Source organism: Myiozetetes cayanensis, unplaced genomic scaffold (genome assembly GCF_022539395.1).
Source record: "Myiozetetes cayanensis isolate MyiCay16 unplaced genomic scaffold, myiCay2020 scf1, whole genome shotgun sequence".
In the NCBI taxonomy this organism is placed as follows: domain Eukaryota; kingdom Metazoa; phylum Chordata; class Aves; order Passeriformes; family Tyrannidae; genus Myiozetetes; species Myiozetetes cayanensis.
Window position 1 is genome coordinate 132,439,975 of NW_026086604.1, and position 22,194 is coordinate 132,462,168.

Sequence of the window (22,194 nt, forward strand, 5' to 3'; positions counted from 1 at the left end):
CTTCTTCTCAATTAAATGATGCTACAGACAACCTCTGTCTAGTGCTAGTAGCAATGACCTTTTGAGAAAAAAACAAATTTGAAGGAAGAACTGAGTTACAGAATAGCAGAGATAACTACTCAGCATAATTCTACCGTATCCTCAATTTACACTCTGCTTCAGACATTTTCTTAGCCTGAATACAAGATGTCTGCTAACTTCTCTGTTGATCTAAATTTTACTTCTTCAAGGACACATTTTCACTGACCTCACTTTGCATCTTTTGAGCCTCTTTTGAAACTTGATACATTGGTGTATCCACAAACTCCAGCATTGATCTGCCTTTAGATTTTTCATAATTCTCTTTGTACTTGACCTAGAAAAATTAAAATAAAGTCTATTAGCAGCTGACATAATGTGAGATCTGATTGCCTGCCTCAGCAACAGACAAATCCTGTCTTAGCCATACTCCTTAGAAGTTTTGAGTTGGAAGACTCCTCCCAGATTTAACCTGTTGGAGAAATAGGGCAGCTAGATAAGGTAATTTTTTTTCTGGAGTCATTTAGTCCTTTTCTTCAAATTGTGGAACTAAGCAATTGTGAACTTTGAAGACAGCAGGAGTGAGGAGCATCAATCACAATCCTTAAACTAATTGTGCTTTTGGCCATAATGACCTATGTCTGAACAGTTGGCAGCTTTTTAATAGGATCCCCTACCACGTTTTCAGTAAAACAACACATTTACTGTAACAACAACAAAATCTGTTTCACAACCAGGCCCCACAGGTCTTTGTTTCAGGTTCAGAAGCACAACTCTCAAATGCATTTTTGTTTGTACCTGTGGGAGGGAGAAGGGAAGGAAAACTAACTCCTCGGTAGGGTCCAGTCTTGCACCAACATTCCCCTCAAAGCTACTGGGGACCATGACCTTAAAGCTAGCGGTAAAATCACACACAGGGTTAAGACATCAACTTATAACTTTATGCTAACTTGCAAAGCAAATACACTTTGTTTGGAAACCTGGAGAAGCCTTCTGAACTCATTCATTCACACTCTTTTGATTAAGACAGGCAAACACATTACTTATCTCAAACAATCAGTGTGGGGTATGATGGAATATTCTACACAAGCCTTAAAAGAAAGCAAATAGCTACAAATCAAAATATTACATTCATCATGAGTAATGGAATTTTAATTTATTTTTCTCTTCAAAAATAGTGATGTCTGAATTTCTCTTTCCCAGTCAGGCTTCTGCATTAGGTTTGAGTCCTGTAAAAACACTTTCCTCTCTTCTCATGGAGTACTTCTGATCGACTATGCACTGTATGTCACTGTAAACTGTCATGCAGCCTTGAGACTGATTTAATCACTGTTAGAATGCTGCATTTTTCTCTTTACAAGATGTGTTTGTGGTTGTGTACACCTGACTTTGAAGCACCACATTTGCTTTGTGATGGATTTGTTTAGGGGTACCCAAGGTGAAATGATAGAAGCCCTCACTTTGCTTAAATGATTTCTTATGTTCATATTGAAATAAAAAATATCCGAGAATGTTTTCACAGACAAAATCCAGAAGGTTTTTGAATTTAAATACCATTTAAAATAAGTATGGAAGAAAGAGCATAGAAGAAACCACATTTTAGGCCTCCCAACTCGGGAGTTCTACCAAATTTGAATTTAAAATATTGTGATGAAATTAAAAAAAGGATGCAATAAAAAAATAACTTTTGTACATTCTTAAAGAAAATGTTTGTCCTGTTAATCCAAAAGTCAAACGTTTACGTTCATTAGAAAATAAAATTTATTGTTTATATTTGACGTGCAAAGGAACACATATGACTGTCTGGGTTTGCCTCCTAGTGGAAAGAATTATAAATGTCACACAACAAAATCACTTTTGTAGTGGGAACAAATGAAAACTACCTCCATCTACAAATACTGATTTCATACCTTTAGTCCATTCCTCAACTAATGGAACAAAATTTTAAAAAATAATTCTATAAAATCAAATTAGGTAAATCTCATAACCTATTGCTACATTAAGGTACAAGCACTAGATTCAGTCTCTTAAGTTCTATTTATTCACCCTGTTCCATAAAATGAAACACATTTAAGTTCACCTTTTTTTAGCCTGTAGTTCATTAGCATCTCAAAGTCTCTATAACAGGCACAGAATGTGAAAAGCAATAAACTAGTTGTTATACATATATCAAAGTGTTAAATTTTATGTCTCCATCGTTTATGCTACATGTATACCTGCCATGGTTTAACCACAGCCAGAAACTAAGCCTCACACTGCTGCTCACACACTCTGCCCAATGGAATGAGGGAGAGAATTATAAGGGTAAAAGTAAGAATACTCATAGTTTGAGATAAGAACAGTTTAGTAATTGAAATAAAATAAAATTTCTTCATTCTCCTAATAAATAGTAAATATAAGAAAAATAACAAAAATAAAGAGAGATAAAGAAAATATCAAGAAAAAACAAGTAATGCAAACGAAAATAAAATTGTTCATCATTGACTGAGTTGTCAAGTTGTCAAGTGCTGAGACTGTTCCCAAGCAGAAGCTCCCAGCCAGCTTCCCCCAAGTTTATATGCTGAGTATGACACCATATGGTGTGGGATATCCCTTTGGCCAGTGTGGGTCAGCTGTCCTGGCTGTATCCTCTCTCAGCATCTCATGCACTCCCAGACACCTCAAGGGCAAGTCTGCATGAGAAGCTGAGAAGTTCTTGACTTAGGGTAAGCACTGCTCAGCAATAATCAAACACCAGTGTTTGGTTAACAACTAAATTGTTATCAACATTATTTTCATCCTAAATCCAAAACACAGCACTAGGAAGAAAAGTAACTCTGTCCCAACTGAAACCAGGACAATACTCTATGAGGAGAAAATTCCACCTTGTGAATTCACTTCCTTATCAAAATAATAAAACCAGGATGAGTTCAACCTGTCAAAATCAGGCTATCTGTGTCCAAAAATGCCCATCAAGCTTTCCTCTTGACTGTTGGAATTTATTTCCTTGGAAGTTGACTTGTATAACAGCCTTGCATTGGTATTACAGTATATGGGCTTCATAAAGTTTTGCACACACTCCTACATTCTAGGCCAATTAGTAAACCCATTCATTCAATTAACCATATTAATTTATGAGTTTAATTAACCATACAGGTTTCAATCTGTCACACCAGTGAAGGTGTAGCTATGTTATGCAAAAGATAAAGGGAAGCACAAAGTTCAATGGAGAAAGGTGTACTACAGGGAAACAGCAAAATTGGACAATTTAGCAAGCAGCTCTGTGTTTCAGAGGGAAAAAACCAGACCACATGATCAGTCTTTGGAAATCAGTCAACAGTACAGTCAGGAAGATTGTTTCATACAATGGAAGCAGATTTCAAAACATATGTGGTGTGAGCTGTGGAGAGACAAGGAGAAGAACACAAGGAAGGTATTGGAAAAGCAGGGAGAAAGGCAGAAGAGTAAACCATTTTAAAATCAAAGCAATGACATGGGGGGATCAAATCTGAGAAGCATTGTGAAAACAGGATTTCTGCAGAAGACAAATAGTTAGTGTAAAGATTAAGGATTAGCAAAGCATTCTGCTTCCTGCTTGTAGCAAGAAAAAATACCCACTAGCGTCTGGACAATGTAAAAATCAGAGACTCAGTATTACAGAGTCCTCAGACAAGCACATGGACAGAATGAATCAACCCTTCCTGGGCAAAAGAAAGAAATAAATTTTGCAAGATGTGATCTGCTTAAGGGAATGGTCAGGTTTCTACCCCATTAGAGATAAGATGAAACACCTGTCTTGAAATCTATTTAACTCCTGCCACTGTAGAGTAATCTTCCTTCCCAACACTACCCACTCATGCCTCTCCACAGAAATTCTGCAGGACTTCCATGGTTTCTGGAGTAAAAGATGACAAATGCAGTTAACCAGTCTACAGGCACCACTCATGCAGCATAGGTGCTCTTGGAGTGGGAGAGAAGCTTTATCATGGTATAGAAGCCAGGGATTTCCTAGCTTTTCCTTCATACTTCAACCCCCACCACTATCACACATCAGCTCACCAGCCCCATCAAGGGCCTCATCTCATTACGTGGTAGAATACAGCATGTGCCTATTCTGATCTGGTGTGGGAAGCCTCAGACATTTAGGAGGGAAAAAAGGTTTAGACAGAGAAACTGTAAGGGAGAGTAGCACTCGAGAGGCTGTTCATGAAAGAAGTCCAAATATTAAACTAGCACAATGGCCACTTCTGTACAGGCATTTGCAGATGAAAGCAAGATCTTAGACAAAACAAGATTTGTAAGGAAAGAAGTATCTTAGAACAAAGGAAAAAAGGTTTCAGGACAAGGTTTCAGACACATAAGAATAAACACTCAACATCAGAAGTCTGTGTGATTCCTCCATAGTATATTGTTTATTCTAATAACTGAAATATGTCTTCTTAAAAACCTGCTTTTCATCCCTCATCTACTACAGTTACAATACTACAGTTTAATAAATATAAGACCATGAAGCAAGTACCAAAAATTTTTGTTTCCTACAGTGACTATACATACTACATTCCTTACTACATTTATCTTTAAGGTCATTCTTAAAAAGGCAACTTACATCACTGTGCGTTTTGCTGATATTTAAAGCATGGTTTAAATATAGCAGGTTTGGTAGATCAGATGCTGGATCATGTAGGCTTTCCAAATCTTTCTTGTAATTCACCTGGGAAGAGAATTCAGGTTATGCAAACTAAAGATTAACAAAATATTTCACAGGTTTGTATTACAGTGTGGCCGTTCAGAAACAGAAAGCATTAAGTGCTTGCCTGAACAATCTCTATCAGCCACTAGATGGTGGTCATCTACTGCTATTTGGAAGAAAAGGAAAAAACATAGGATTCATTCTGCTGAGCAAGTACTTACGAACTACTCAGACTTTTCATCCAAAAAGGACAGTTTCAACAAAATCACATTTTGTATGATTTTTCAGACTAGAACTTTTTTTTTTTTCATTTTTCCTCTCCCCTCCCCTCTCACCCCACTTAAATCAAGATGATCTTCCTCAACACTTTGAGTCTATTCATTTTAAACACCACTAATTTTTATTCTTCTTCCCCTGCTTCAGGTATTACACTAACTGTCTAATTTAAAAGGTTGTATATATAGCAGTAAAAGGGAAGTGCTCCTGGATCTTTTATCTAATGCAGATTGTTTTCACCAAATATAAGCAATATGGTGACATAAGGCAAAAGATAATCACTTAATGAAGTAGGAGAAGATAACTTCCTATCAGCCTACTGTGGGATTTTTCATACTTGTGATAGCTGGATGCCTACCTTTTAGGGGAAGAAAACTAGCCACCTTACCTATATTGGATGAAAAATCTTTTAAACTAATACCTCCACAAATGTAATCTTCACTAATTTAGTGAAGAATATGTTCTTAACTAATTTAGGCAGACTCTAAATCTAGGATATTTAATTTGCACATTTCTTACAATACTAATTAATTCAATTAATTTTTTTACTACAAATAAATTTTGGAAACAATTACATATTCTATTGCACCCTTCCCAGAGCTAATCTCTCCTGTTCCCATTGCATGGTGCCCCACACTTTGGAAATGCCAGACTACAGAATGAAGGCTTGTCTCTTGGCTATCTGGGATCACAGCCTCTAAGAAGAGCTCACACCTTTAGCATTAGACACACTTTTAAGTATATCATCCCAGTAGCATTATCACTTCATATAGATATTTTCTCCAGCCTGGCTCCAGCAGCAGACACCCATTGCTCAAGATAGTGCCTGCTGTACTAAGGAGATCAACCAGCAGAATGAAGTCTAAAAGACAGACATCCGAATTTGAACTGCTCATGCAACCTCCTTCACTCCTCTAAAGACAGGCACCTACAACAGGTGAAAAGAATTGCCCTCTAGACCTGTTTATTTCTTTCCTGAACACAAAGGTACCAAGCACAAGGCAATTAGCTCAGAGTAAGCAGTAGTGCCTTTTGACACACAAAATTAAGCAAGATGAATCTCATCTAAAATGGTAAAAAACTGTAGGTCCTCTGTCAAAAGTGGAGGAAGAAATGGATAACATGCTGTACTTGCTACACACTGTACAGTAGAAACTGCAGATCAGAGTAATTCATAAGATGAATAAAAAAAAAATTCTACTTGTGAACAAATGTTAGGTTATTCAGGATGTAAATGCATGTAAAATACAAAGCCAATTAACTTACATCACTTGCCAAGGTGGATGCAATCTTTGCTTGCTTGAAGGAAGCACTGTCGAGAGGATTGTACTGGTGAGTCTTCATTTCCTTACTGAACTGCTCTTTGTATTTCACCTTTCACCAGAACAAATATGTCTAATATTAACACATAGCACTTAAAAAAGGCACAGACAATTCAGACTACAAAGACGCTTATTGAAGGCAATTGCCTATTCATAAATCTTTAAACAATGTTTAAAGAAGCTCAGTTTAGCCACACCTGTGACTGTCTTGTGTTGGTTTCAAAATAAGTTTTATGTATCCAATTTTACTAAAATTTTAAGATTGTCATATGTGATTACTGGTGCTGAAGGATTTATAAAAAGAAAACAGAACCAAAACCATATGATTCATTTGAGTAATCAAATAAACCAGAACTGTTCAACTAGCAGTAATAATCTCCTCACTGAGAATCATCCAATTCATATCTAACATCAAAATTGTGGTTTTTAACAAAAAAAATTCTAAGATTAATAAATCGTAAAGTTTATAAAACAAATCACTTGTGAATTTTTCCCCCAAAACAGGAAGTCAGAATCAAACTTCCCACTCAGCTGTCTTCCCACCAGGTCCACGTGTCACTCACGCTGTGCTAGACTGTCACCAGAGCCCCCAGGTCTATTTTTGATTCCACCAGAAATTTCCCACGAGACACTGAGGAATCTCTCTGTAGTACAGTCTTTTCCTGGGGATAATGCCCACCTCATTATAGTGCTAGAAAGTATAAATAAATGCCTGTCTGCCACCACTTTCACTCTCTTTTCTTCTTGTTCAAAAGAAAAAGGGGGAATGACAACATACATAAGAGGAAATGAGCAATATATGACTATTGAGACAACAGCATTAAAAGCAATTCCTAACTATTGAGACAACAGCATTAAAAGCAATTCCATCACAGAAATTCCACAAAACATGCTGAAGAACTGAATTGAGAATCTGAAAATAAAAAATTGAACAAATAGTGTATCTTCCTCCTTTGCCCCCTTCGTGCGTGACCATCAAACATCTGGAGACTATGCACACATGGTTGCTTCTTTCCAACAGCTGGGCATAATGGAAGAGAATAAAGTTCAGTCTGAATTATGCTGCTTTCATGAATGTTAGTCAGACACCTGATATCTGAGCCTATGCAACATCCATTATAATTTACCACGCTCTGCATTACATAAATACACGGATTTTTCCCTTCTCCTTTTTTCTCTATTCCCACATGAATGTCTGATAAAGTGGTTAAACCACCTCAAACAATCTCCTTCAAAAAAAATTTTTTTCTCAGCTTTAGTTGTGGGAAGAGGGTGGGGTTTTTTCCTTTTTAGTTCTTCCTTGCCTCAAAAGACCCTCAACATGGTTAAGCTTACACAGCCTCATTATTATTAGCCACAATGCCCAATATTTCATTAATCAGGATAACAAGAAACCAAAACTAAGCCACCCAAACAGAAATTAGCTGTGTATGTTGAAGAACTACATCATAATTCCAGCACCTAGGTTAACTTTTCTAAGGAAGGAAATTCTAAAACATTGTTACTTTTAAAGAAAAACTTTTATCTGAACACATGATGAACTTCATAATCTTTCACGCTAATTCTAGAAGAGAGTATCTATTGCCTTCTGGTAGATTCATCTGGTTCGTATTGTTTGATATTTGCCTTGGCTTTGGATCAAGTGCAAAAGCATATATCTGAATACAAAGACAAAGGCAAATCCATGCTCTGTATGAGCAATGAAGGAATAAATCAGAGGGCTTTTCTCTTTTAAAAGGTGTATCCAAAACTTGCCTTCTAATGAAAATCAGGCAGTGCTGGAATATGTCATCCAAAAAGCCTCTGAAACCAGGGATCAAGTCAGCATAGTGAGCAAAATTGTGTTTTACTCATTTATTCACTTCATAACAATATCGTGCACAAGACTTTAAATATCCAGCTCCTGCAGGCTGCCTTCTGCCCAGCCAACAAACGGCCACAAACAGAACACACAAACCAAATGCCTTGGTCCTTGAGATTCTTATTAAATGGGAAAGCACTGGTGTTAAGGGGACCTCTCCTCACAACTAGCTTGCCATCTTCCAGCAGCAGATGTTTCATGCCACCTTTTAAAAGACCTTTTTTTAGCAATACATTTCAATCTAGAGTTTCCTCTTTCATGTCACTTCAGATCACATTGCTGCTAAAGTAGGAAAGGGCGGGGGGCCATGAATCCAGCCTTCAGGAGGTTTGCCTTGCCTTCAGGGCCATGTGTCCGGATGCCAAAGTGCAGGAAGGTCCCAAATTTAAGGACACCCCAACCAATGTGACTGTAAATATTCCAATTGCAGTGAGGGCTGTCTTGGTAACTCCAGCTCCTGCTGCCTCTGGCTGCTCAGCTTATTGCCTCCCATGACACTCCCCTGCACCATGGTGTGGGTCACTCTGGAGCAAAATGGAGGTACCACAGTGGTATCCAATGACCTGGGCAGCATCTCCAGAGCACTTCCAGCAGTCATTTAACTGATTTGTCATAGGGGATTTGTCTCACTGAAAGCTACATAGACATCCACTTTCTCTTTTATCAACATTTTCTTATTTCTTTCTCCCTTCTGAAAGGAAGCGTGGGGTGGGAGAAGATGAAGAAAGAAGAGCAAGCCCATGGATGAGTCACAGTGAAAGAACACACACGGTATTTATCCTTCTTTTGAATAGGATAAAGTTATGAATACAGTTTAAAGAGAGAAAATGTACCATGAGAAAGGGCTCTGAATAAAAACAAGGAAGAAAAACACTTCATGTGATTTCTAAGCCACCTGAAGGGGGAAGGTCTTAGCAATACTGTAATATGCTGGAAGAGCAAGCAAGTGGGAGTAGAATTGACAATTGTTAGTGGACACTTATCTACAAATTTCATCATTAACTGAGAGCTGTAATTTAATGAGGGCTTAAAAAGATGGTTACTTATTTACCACCTTCATTAAAGTCTTACGTTTGTTTATTTTCTTAGAGATTATGTAGTGGGGGCTAATTTAAAAGAAATGCTTGGAGGTTGCTCTTTAATGGTTGCATAAGAAAGAGCAGACTCTGCAGGCTTTTAACACAACAAGATCCCTGAAAAACCAAACTGGAATTAAATAAGGCCTGGATAAACAAAGTTCTCATCAGCCTTGCACAAAACCTATAAAAGTCAAAATTGCAGCTGGACAGAGCAGTGTCTTTTGAAGCTTAGCAGCAACATTCCTAAATCAAATCTGTAGTTCAAAGCTGTTCACACAGGGAGTGTTCAGTTTCAGAAGTGGATGACATCACCCACTGTTCAGATTTACAAAGAAACTACAAAAATTGAATCATTCAACCACTGGGATCCCAGGATGAAGCAGACACTTGCAGCTAAAGCATTTCCTCATGACCATGTGAAAACATCTTAAAAAAAGGAAAAACCTGTCAGAACACATATATATAGAAGCAAATGTCACATAAACAAAGAGAAAAATTGAAATATTCATAGCTAAAAGCACTAGCAGAGTTTAAAAGCAAAGAAAGATTAAGAAAATTCTAGGCTCTTTGTGTTGTTACTGAAAATCTCAGAGAAGGTGCATTTTGAAAAACATTCTACCTTTAACAATTTTATCACTGAAACTATAAGCACCAGATACAGCAGCAAATACGAAAATTCAAAATTATTCATTCTAAAACCAATTATTGAACACCATAAGGGGAATACATCATATCAGCAGCTCTTTGAAGAAGTTAATAAAACACTTTAGAAGACATAAAGAGTACATAAACAAGCACTTGTTTTAATAAAAAAAAATAGCCCAAATTATACAATGTATAATCAGCAAATTGACAAGCTTCATGTCTTCACAAGAGCTAACACAATTTCTGTTTTAAATGTGGTTGAAAATCAACAGAAAAAGGTTACCACGTGCTGTGGGTAAATACGGTAGTTCTGGGAGCTATTATTTTTGCTGCTGTTGTTTTCAAAAGCTTTGTTAAATAACAAATTTAAAAGGAAAAAAAGGAGAGAGAGAGAGAGAGAGAGAGAAAACACTGATTTTTGTAGAGCCTTGAGTGCCAGTCAAACATTAACACTATTTTCTTCGCTTTGTTTGCTTTCCTGCTTGCCTTGATTGCTTTCTCCCTTAGTTACACCCACACTGCCTGACCTCTTCTTGCTCCTGTTCTCTATACTCCCTAAATTACCTACCCATATGCACCACATTAAAACATGTTATCATCTTCTCTTCCCATTACATCCATCAGAATTGTCAACTTTGCAAATTTACTGTGAGGGTCAAATAACTAATATTTCTCTGCATGTCGCAGCTTATAGATTCATGCTATTAAGGGAGATTATCTACTTTAGCACAAAAAGTTTATAATCCTTCCATTTGCTGAGAAATAAATGGAAACTCTAAAAGCCAGAAGGTCTGGATACAATAATGAGATCATTAAATTTACTAATTTTTAAATCTTGTAATTGTTACAAGCCTGTTTTACGATCCTTGTGTGAACAGGACTGACATGACTGGCCCATATTTAGGTCTCTTCCTCTCCTCCAGCACAGGTGCATTCTTCATCCTGCCCCACCACGCTGCTCTTTGGACACAGGGGTCATCTTCATTTTTCTGTGCTTTTGATTTATGACTAGTGTGTCTAAATGTTATAATGATTCAAATAATATATAAAAACATTAGACAACTCATGGTCACTGCCTTCCTTCAGTGGAGGTGGGGGAGTTGCTGAGTGCACCTCCCTGCTGCTAAGAGCCACACGGTATTTTCACCCTCCATGCTGCTGCAGGCAGATGGCTGGCAGCACAGTGTCAGGCTGAAGCACTGCCTCCCTTTCCCCATCTCATACACTGCAACCAGCCACAACAGTGTAGACTGAGGAGACGACAAGACAAGGAAGGACCCAGGGCCAGTGGCTGCAGAGTTTGGGCCACCAAGGTTTAGTAAGAATCTTCTTTAAAATAAACCACAAGCAAGATACATTTTGTCAACCGCTCCTCCCTTCCTGCCACACCTTCTGCACTATTTAGACTCTGTAAAGAAGTTAAAATCGCACAGCAAATGCTCCCTTCTGCAGAAAGATCTCAGTTAGAACTGCTGCCATCCCAGTCCCTGGCAGTTAAGAGACTCTATTATAAAAGTGTTTTCAGATGCAGCTTGCATTGTCCAAGAGAAAAAGCACATCTAACAATAATGAGATAAAAAGTGCATTGATGAAGCTTTCCATGCAGCTGGCTCAGCATCAGCTTGCAAGACCCCATGATCCAGATGATATTTTTCCCTTTTTGAGATTGTTGGCCACAATCTCATGGGTACCAAGCTTGGGCAGATGGAGAGGGCTCTTGGAAAGGGATCCAGTTTGGTCCCATTCAAGACAACAGGCAGCTGCAAGCCTACTAGATTCTGAAATAGGCTGCAAGAAAAGGAGTGTTTAGGTAGCACTTGAGTAGAAATAAAGGACATTACACACTAAATTTAGATACGAACCCTTTTAAAAACCACTAGAGGTGTTTGTTAAATGACAGTCAGCTCCCTTACCTGTAAGTGACACCCAGGTCTAAGCAGCATCACACTGCCTCTTTCTAGAAAGCACTAGTTGCCTTCCTAGCCTGCACAATGCTAAACACAAAATAATCTCTTAGCAGACTTGCCCATCAGCAGAGGACTGAGCACAAGACCCATTACAAAATGGAAGACAGGAGTCTATTTGGAAAAGACAAACTCATTTTGATTCTGAACACATCATCAACACAGCAATAAAAAACATTTATTTCCTTCTTTTTCTCTTCATGTAATAAGTTTGTGACGGTCCAGTGTGAAACAGGAAACCATGCAGCGGGGATCTAAGGATAACAGCAAAAGGAGCTCAACCTCCTGCAGACACTACACTGTTTTGCAGCCTGTTTTCTATGACACTTTATTCTCACTTCATGATAGTTCTAGACTTTTAGCATCTAGCCAAATCACAAGTATTTGTTACACATCACTGAAGCTGAGACTGTTCTAGTACATATACTAATTGGGTTTTTTTTGAGCTCTGGGAAAGCTCCAATCAAAGAGTGTTATCCTCCTCTAGGAGGATAATAGGAGGGCAGAATTTGTTCCTGGTTTTACAAAAGTTCCAAGGGTAGATGGACAGGATTAACAGTGAGGATTATGCAAGGTAGCGTTAAAGAACTACTTCAGGAAAAAAAAGGGGGAAAAAAAAAGAAAAAACAAAAAACAGGTCAGCAGTCAAAATTGGTCTCACAATGTCAGGCTGATCTGTAGTACAGTCTTATGTGTAGATCTTATGAGTAGAAAACTACTAAGGGGAAGAGGAAATATTTCTCTTTCAGCTTTCTTTTTAATTAAGGGCTAAAGTAATTTGTTCTTTTCTCTTTTTTTGGGTTTGGTTTTTTTTTTTTTTTTTTGAGGTTAATATATAACAGTAGTACATAAAAGGTTCAGTTTCAAGGGGAGGGAAGGAGGGTAGTTTACATGTCAGGCCAAATTCAGATCCCATTACTCACATTAGCAAGCAATTGCACAAAAGACCCCAGTTACTTCAGTGGGATTAATCATAGGGTAAGGTTCCACTCAAACTGAATGAGTAGCAAAATTTGCCTCTAAATTACATACAGTTAATATTTTAGAAATCCTAGATAATCTGTATAAATATACACCATCTCCACAAGAGACGAGTTGTAACAGTCAAAGTTCATTGTATTTTTACATAAAAATGTGTATTTGGTTTCCGAAGAATCCTAAATTTACCAGTCCTTGCAATACTATATGAAAGGTTTGAGAACATAATCTTCAGGCAATTAGAGATAATCATCTAAAAATCTAAATATTTCTTTGCATTACTAGGAATGAGATATCTGAATGAAGTCATTGTAAAATGCTAGAGAATCTTACTTGGCTTAAAAGTTTTGAAACTCCTTTGGCATGCTCAAAATCTGGTCTTCCAAGTACAGCAGGCTCCTTATTCATCTCTCCCCTCCCTTTCTTGTACTCAGCCTTAAAAAAAAAAAAAAAAAAAAGGAATATGAATCACAAATAAAATGTTTGGTTTCATTTTATCAAGAGAAATGTGAGCATAAAGCTAGTTGAAAAAGTCTCACTTAATGATCTACATTGACCCTGCTGTTCTGATTAGTTCTGAATAAAGCCCTTCTCCTTAACAACATAAAATTTACCTATTGTAAAACACAATGCACAACATTCACAAAATTCAACTTTAACAAAGTGCACAGCTTCAGCCTGAGAAATATTGCCTTCCTGATCAAGGCAGAATGAATTACAGTGGCTCAGCACTTCTTATGACAGGGTCTACAGTTAACACAAGATTATTTGTAGCAGCTGAAAGTAGTCTTGAAATAAAACTAGGCTGAGTGGCAGCTTTTTTTGAAATGTAAGGTCAACTTCCACTCTCAGTTTTAGCACTGTGATCTTGCTGGATGTCAGTGAGATTGCACTGGTGTAGCAGAGCAGAATTAGTCCCACAAGGTTGGTGTTATATGATCCCTCCAGCTAAACTGCCTTTCATGCAAATTGCTGCAATTTTTTCCCGCAATGCATTAGAAAAGAGCACAGATGAATCAACAATAGGTGCCTTGCAATACCACAAACTAAATTACCCATTGCCAAAAATAGGCTTCTTGTATTACTCAGGCACTGTGAATCAGCAAGGACACATCATAACAACAGACTGGGAGAAATAAAAGTCCCAAAGCCACTCTAACTCAAAGAGAGCTTGAACAGCAATTAGTGAATTTGCATGTTGAGCATAATATGTCATAAAAGCTCTTGTTTTTCAAAAAGCCCTGAATATTAAAAGGTGAATATCAGATCTCTTAAAATTGTCTTTCCATATGTGCCTAGTCAGTCTCACATTTAATTATTATCAGTTACTTACAATCTTGACTCAGGGCTTTTAATATGTATATTGTTTGACTTGTCACAATAAAATATTAAACTGCATCACACACTGCTGCTTCTCAAACTGCTCCTTCACCTGTCCATTAGCCAAGGTCACAGTGAGAGAGCGAAGAATTTGAGAGTGGAGTTAAAACCCCATGCAAGAAGCAGTTCTCGGAAGGACAGTGGGGAATTACATTTTCCTGTCCTGCCAGCTGAGATGGGAAGAGGAAGTAAAGTCCTGGGATGCAAACTTCTCTTGCACCAAGGCAAAAAAAGGGTTGCTATGGCTTCTGAAGTGAAGTATAGCATACAAGCATATGATTTATTTTGAGAATGGTTATCATAAATAAAGCTGAAAAACCCCAACTTTAGTATTTTTAACATTTTCTTTAGATCAATCAGCAATAAGTGCTAAGATCATACTGTCAACATCAAAAAAGGTTAAATCCATCATTTTCTAAACTATCAGGCGACACTGGGGTTTTTTTGTTGGAGTTTGGTTTTTTTTAATCAAATCTCCCTATCAGATTTGGGGTTGTAGGTTTTCTGCTCATGACATTGGAGAGTTTCAGCAACATTCTAAAAAATCTGATTGAAATTGGATTAAAAAAATTACATGTCTAAAAACATACAAATAAGTAAAAGGAGAACATACATCACTTATTATCTTTGTTATCTCAGTTGCCATCTTTATGTCTGGCCTGTTCAGCACTTCAGTGTACCTATGAGTATCGTGCACATCCTTCTTATAGGATACCTGTCAAACAAAAAACAGTTTTGTTTAAAATAAACAAAAATACTTGAAGTTTATAAATAAGCTTTGAATGACCTGTCAACTCAGCCATCAAATTCAATAGAACTCTGCCTAATTTATTCCAACATCATTCTGCTTGATAGGGATTATATAGTAAGACCCACACACAGGTTACCAGGGCAAGGAAGAAATTCAGAAGCATAAAATACAATATGAAAATGAAAAATGTTTTTTTCTAGAAGCATAGTAGAAAAGACCAAAATATTAGTTTTTATCATTAAATTTCAGAGGAGTTTTAAGACAACAGCTTTTTTTTCCTATGTTGTATTTTTTTCTAATATAAACTAACCCCCGTCTGTTACTGAGCACTGCAGCCTAGCAGATTGCAGCTCCACTGAACAGAAACTGTAACTCTTCCACAGTGAATGTCTTTATACTAGACAGCCACGTAGCTGGTATGTAATTCAATGATACAACTCTACCCAAGCATCCCCACAATGCCACTTATCTGCTCCTTTACACAATAATAGGAACAAGAAGGCTGAGTGTTCCAGCGTGTTGAGTACAAGACCGAACCTTTCTGTTTGTGCAAAAGCAACTATTATAATGAATGGGCTCAGAAAACTTCGGCCAGCAGGCTAAACTACAGGTAGGAAAATCCACACATTCTCCATTTAGCAAAGCAATCACAGGAAAAACATAGACCTCAGGGACATTACAGAGCTCTACAAGTTATCTTTCTTCAGAGTTTGTGAACTTTTTCCTTGCTGTAGCACATGTGCCAATCTAAGCCAATTTCCAAAGGCTATCTTAATTTAATTATTCTGAATTATTAGGAAAATCATCCCCGGTATCAAAAGTGTCATCACTTCAAAAGAAGTTTCAGGTAAAAGTTAGAGAACATAAAATAATGTTTCCAGGAAATAGAAAGTATCAGAATAACTCCTGTTTTGCTGGAAAATCTTTAAGGTTTTCTTCTATTGCTTCACAAAGTTAATCAAGATAGTATTTCACCAGCAAGAAAGTTCTCAGCTTGTTGAATCTTCTCATCATAACCTCTGGTCCTCTTTTCAATCTAAAGTTTCACTCTGGGTTCAATGCAACAAACTCATAAGCTGCAGCAGTCAGCGACAAATATAATTTGTAGAAATGTTATTGCAAAAAGAAAAGAAAAAAATTATCTTTTTGGCAAATATTTTACATGCAACAGGAAAGTAATTTTGTGTCCATATGGCTTCAGCTAAGTAGACAAGCTAAACAGGCTTCACTGTTGGCTGCTTGCCCGTAAATAGATCTTATAATTTTTAATCTGCCATGAGTGACACACAAGTGTAATCACTGATAAAGTAAACAAACAAATAGGTTGGATGAATACAGCCCAAAGTATCACATACCTAGAAAACAGAAATTGATTTTCAGAGCTGGTTTAAACCACTGGAAGATTTATTTTGGTTATGTTTAGATATTTTTAAGAAGCTAGATGTCCAGAGAAGCATTTTCAATTCAGGACTTTACGTGAATTTAGTTAATTATATGCTGTTCATCCTAATGACCACATGAAGTGAGGTGAAAACCACAAAGGCAGTAGAAACAGGTTTCTGAACAGCACCCTATCATCCATGTAAATTGCAAATTAAAGGCCAGCATATGTGCTCAACATAGAAATTAGGAATATAGTGAATTTAACATGATAGAATCAAGAACAGTGGTGATAAAGTTGAGGAAATGTGGTCACTTATTGCTCCCAAATGACATGATCATATAGTACATGAAATAATGGATTGTGGTTAATTTCAGGAAAAAAGGGGGGGGAGAAATAAGACAGTGACAGTCCTTTATATTTCACCATTTCCAATTATATTAGATGCAAGGCCAATTGCTATACCTTTCCCTGAGTGAATTATTATTCTTCCTGCACCTAAACCAGTACACCTATTACTTATGTCGGAGGGAAAGTCATCTAGCATTTTACAAATGTCTGCAATATGTATTTGCTCCATTCTGCAGCTTGTCATACTCCAGTGAGAATAAAAATGTTATGCAGCAGAACAGTAGTTTGTCAGAGGTAGGCCAAAGAAAGAAAAAATATGTTTCCCATTTCCTGAATAACCTCAATCCCTGGATGCTGACCCTTTCCCATTGGGACACTGTGCTGGCCTCTATTACACAGCTGCTATTCTGTTCCATCTAGTGATTTTTTTTTTTTTTAATAGTGCTATGTTAGAACAGTAAAACCAGAGCTATTTTGAGAGTACAAGGGAACAGATGTAGACAGGGCAAAGCAACCAGTTTGGTGCGTGTACCCATGGGCATCAAGAAGATGGAAAGTGAAGAAGACTGCAAGAGGGGAGAAGCAACAAAAGAAAGGAAACAGCAGAAGCACCCAGGAAAGGGGTCAGCTTTTCTCCTGAGTTGGTTGGGCTCCTTACTAAGAGTCTCATACCCTGATACCCTCATGCCACTCCAGGCATTACACAATGCCCTTACTCAATATTCACTTCAAGGCATTGCTCAGGCCCTACCAAACAACATTGCCAAAGGCTCAATAATTGCTCCTTTTCATGAGGACCACAGGTTTACAAAAAATCTGCTCCAGCTGGCCTTTGCATAGTAAAAAGTAACTGAGATACCAACAACTTTGGAGCAGAAGTGGAAGACCTAAATGGAGAGTTACAGCAGACCAGCTGGAAATGCAAGTGAGAAAGAAGCAGGGACTAAAAGAGAAAAAAAATATTGTATTATCTCATGTTTTGAAGCTGAAAACAGTAAATTACAAGTACCAACTAAATTTAAAGTGGGTTTCTATACCGATTTTAAATTACAATAAAAAGTTGTTACATAATTGAATATTTTTAACAATTTATAATCTGAACAAAAGACATTTCTCATCTTTAATCCCAAATGTGATTACATACTCTGAATTGCAACTAGTTTTTGCAAAGCATGGAAAATATCCAGGGCCTGCTCATAATTAATGGATTGATTTTAATAGGGCCAACCATGCAGCTCTTATAAAAAGGCACAAGGTCCACTGAGGATAAACATGCTGATCTGTTTACTCCAGCTGGGGGTCTTGAAGATGCTTCATCTTTCCTGATGGTGCCAGTGGAATGTACTACAATGCCATAAAGTAAACAAATTTCTTAAAATGCTGTAAAACACCTCAGTTTGTCAGTCAACAGAAACTTCTACACAGCGAGCCAAGCAAACCTGGGTTTAAGAGATTCAGAACTTTCCTTCAGTCTTTTATCTTCTCACCTTTTCTGACATCAAAACTATTCCAAGGTACAGGCAATAAATTATTAAAATAACCAGAAGCAGCTAAGAATACATCTTGTCCTCTTAAGATGCATGCACAGAAAGTCAACAAGAAGCTGGGTACACCTATCTGCATGAGAATTTGTCTCTTACTGTTTGCCCCTGCTTAGCATTTTCTAAGAGCTGTAAGTCCACTAACTAATAGCCTGTCAGCTGTGTCTCTGCCCTCTGTTCTCTCATCTGCACTTTGGGGTCCATCAACACTAAGAAAATGACTAGCTGGTGACAATCATCATTGGCAACAGCTTTTCTGATTCCCACTCAAAGGATGTTGAAAACTGTTTTCCGGCTTGAGTAGAAGAGACAAACACATTTCTGGCCCATTACAGATTGATGCAGTCATCCTTTCCAGTAATGGGCTTGAAAATTGATTGGTCCCAATTACATCAGGAATAAACATCATTTTCAGCACCAGTTGGAAGTGGTCCAGGGGGGACCCACTGTTGACAACCACTGTCAGCAGAAAGTTAGTCAGTGAAAGGTGATTTTTCTAATGCAAATGCTGAACAGAGAGCCAGGAGAAGCTTGACTTTAACATGGTCTTCATCAAAACAAACATCAACATTTGGGTATGTTACTGATGGTGTTTAAGTGCATTAGGTTTAAGACCTGCTGATTTAGTTTAATCAGAAAGAACGTACTTTTTTTGTGTATGCAGATTGTGACTGCACAATATCCTGAACATGTAAAAAATCTTACTCCTAGGACAATACAGACTTCCTAAATATTCAAATTTAGATGGTGAGTGAAACTTCTAAATTATTGTTATTAACATTATGTGCAGTGGAAAGTGTACTCATATACATCAAAAGTTTGCCCAACTGTCAACTAACATTTTAAAAGTCATAAGAGAAAAGATGCCAGGGCTCCAACCTCAGATCTGCAAACTGCCCTTTAAATGTCCACATATGAGTCTATTGCAGCCTTCTTCTTTGTAGAATCGGAACCCTTTCCTTATTTCATACCATGTAACGCTTTGAGGAGAATCAGTAATTTTAACCAAGTAGAACATTTAAATTGCTGTACACATATTTAACAGTGTTTTCTTATTCATAATGCCTAGTGATGGACCAGGGCATGGAACACACAAACTCATGATCCACAGCTTTTGAGTACCTTCCTCAAATGCTACATGCAGCTTCAATGTAGGCACAATGTGGCAAGTGATTTCTTTGCTTAAGAAACTTAGTTGTCATGTCATTTCACTGTCCAAGTACATTCTTCTATCCACATGATCCTCAGCTACACACAAGGCAAAACAGTATTTTGTGGCCTGATTTTTTTTTTTAAGGGCCATCCCCTAGTTTTGGTCCCAAGTTTGGAAACTTCCGGATGAGCTAAATGACATCAGGCAAGCACAGACATAAAGTAGGCTGATGGTCCCCACTTCACTATTCTGCAAATGACTTTGTGTGCCAAAGTCACATCATTAACATTCACTTCACAAAACACAAACACAATTTATAGAGAAAAGTACTCTGTTTTGGATAAACATGCTTTTGTCCAAGCATTCCGTAGTATTTTAATTCTTCTTCAAATATATTTCCTATTGTCAAAATTCAAGTATATTTCCTATCATTTCCTGCCATCAAATATATTTCCTATCATTTCCTATCATATTTCCTACCACTTTTGTTTGAGAGCAATTTTCTTCAGTCTAATATGAAAAAGAGAAAATTTGTTTTCTTATACATGATCACATTGTTCAGGAGATTTTACAGTATTTCTCTGGTACACAGCTTCTACCCATACTTATATATAAGCATATTAATGATATTCAAAGTTGTGTGAAAACCTATAGCACGAGACAGTTTCAAAATGTCAGCACAGTTGTTCTGTAAGATGAATATAGTTTTAATTTTTAAAGGAAATTACACATCTCTCAGAGTTGAGTATAAATGTCAGCCTTATTTTAAGGCTGAGTAAATAGTCTTAAACACATCCTAAGCCTATTAGATACAAACCCTCCATGTAAAGGTTGAATTGAGTTGGAAGAGCATTGTAGGTAAACATGCATTCTGCTCCCATAGGTAAACTGTACTGAGTGGTGGATAAAAGAGCTTTGTCTGTCTTGCCCCTCTATAGTTTCCCTTCTTTTTCACTGCACTTTCAAAGCTGTGATTACACACAGAGCCTCAAACAGTTTGGAAAGACAAATGCTCCACATTTGGAGCATTTTATCCCATGCTCTGACTCAAAGATGAAAATTCACACAGTGCTTAATTAAACCTGTACTTACAAACCAAGGAATCCACAGCTATTCATCAAGAAGCCCACAGGAGCTGTGTAACTTTGCTGAACAGTAACTGGACTTATGTAACTTTCTTCTTTATGTGTGATAAAGATATACACCCATTGCACTGCAGCTTTTCACAAGCAACCAGAAAAAATTTGTTCTTAAACAAATTAAACTAACTGGTTAGAGTGTTATGTTGGATATGGATGGTTTGTTTGATTTTTTGAAGTTTGCACAGGCTGAAAATAATTTCCTTCATATTTTTTCATTATTTTTAACATGCTCTTAAAGGTTCTCATTTACCAAAAGATTCTTGCCTCCTACATTTTCCTTCATTTCCTTTTTTTTTTTTTTTTGCTTGCTTTAAGAGGGAAAGATGAAACAACTGAATTTCATTTATCCTCACATCTGTACCCTGCTCTCCTTAATTCTGTTAGCAGGTGATGTACAGCTGTAGAAGGGGAGTAGGTTTTGCACTAGCATGCTAATCCTCAGACCATGATGAATTCGACACAGAAACTCATCTCATATTCCTCCTGGTCCCACCACTTTCTTTGAGAGGGATTCATTCGCATCTCTCTTTCCACCATTATTTTCTTCCCTTGTAGTCCACCATCATTCCTACTGCTAGGTAAAAAAACCCTCTGGTTTATGGGGAGAGACATTCATGTTTCCAGCTCCTCCGCTCTGTCAGTGTGACATCCTGATGCTTCCAAAGGCAGAAACAGACAGAGTTTGACAGGAAGAGGGAATTCTGTAATCAAGGCAGGTTGCAAATTACTGCTGGGAGTTCCAATGTAGGTAATTTCCAGCAGAAGAAAAAGTTATTCTTCAAACATAATGCTTCCCTGAAGTTTTCCAGCAGCCTTTTAATCAACGGCCAGCTGTCAAGATTCTGCACATGCAGACATCTAACACTGACTTTTAGTTTTCAGCCTACATAACCTAAGAGTGTTTGTTACACTGTCAGGGGGCAAATTTAAGTGTAAATTTAAGATAATTCAAAATGAACACCCAAGCTTCATTTTCTATATTGTTAGGATAAAAAAAATATCCCATTTATCTGGGAAAAAAGAGTTGTAAAATGACATGTCTACCTGACTTACCTAACAAGAATGGAAATGGATTATAACTTTAAAGGTAATTACACATTAGCTGTTTTTAATAGCTTTGTGTACCCTTTAAAATGACTTCACTATTTTAACCAATCTTCTCCTAAAATTTACTTTTCCTATAAGTAAGCTTTTACAAAACCTAAAACTAACGTAAGTTTTTTCTTCAAAGTTGTGTTTATATCATTTAAGACACCAATCTGAGTAGCATTTCTGCCCCAAGCAGTGGTGCCTTGAGCTATTATGAGCTATCTTAACCATGAAATCAAACCTGACTTGATTCTATCATAAAATGTAAATACTATTATTAGGCTTTTATACTGTGAAAACCTACAAAACTTAAAGAAGATAACAAGCAGCTGAAAAACTAAAAAAGCAACCAACTTTTAAAATATTGCTAAACACTCTTAATTATTTGTAAATTATTTGTAAATTATCTAAATAAACCAAAAAACAAATACTTTGTCCAAATGGTATAAACTAGTTTCAGGTATCAAACTGAACTCTATGCTTTGGATTCTGTAAAATAAACCATAAATTATTCTATTAAATTCTTTGAAACTTACTTGACATGTATTTATGAGATAGGAACAAAATTATTCATATGCATAAAAGTGTGCAAGA

General features: G+C 37.1%; 1 protein-coding gene across 16 annotated transcripts in view; it reads right to left on the reverse strand.

The window, feature by feature from the left end:
• The window catches only part of NEBL (nebulette), a 245,879-nt gene that overhangs the window by 51,975 nt on the left and 171,710 nt on the right, over window positions 1-22,194 (reverse strand). For 14 of the 16 annotated variants that reach the window (XR_007630107.1, XM_050325454.1, XM_050325439.1 and 11 more), the window contains 5 exons: window positions 14,806-14,907; window positions 13,146-13,247; window positions 6,230-6,337; window positions 4,604-4,708; window positions 248-355 (listed from right to left, as the gene is read on the reverse strand). The exons of the other annotated variants lie outside the window; for them this stretch is intronic. Coding sequence is in view for 13 of the 14 variants with exons in the window: in XM_050325454.1 (XP_050181411.1) it covers window positions 248-355; window positions 4,604-4,708; window positions 6,230-6,337; window positions 13,146-13,247; window positions 14,806-14,907 (525 nt within the window). In the remaining variant the exon portion in view is untranslated. The remainder of the gene's footprint in view (window positions 1-247; window positions 356-4,603; window positions 4,709-6,229; window positions 6,338-13,145; window positions 13,248-14,805; window positions 14,908-22,194) is intronic. 16 annotated transcript variants of the gene reach the window in all.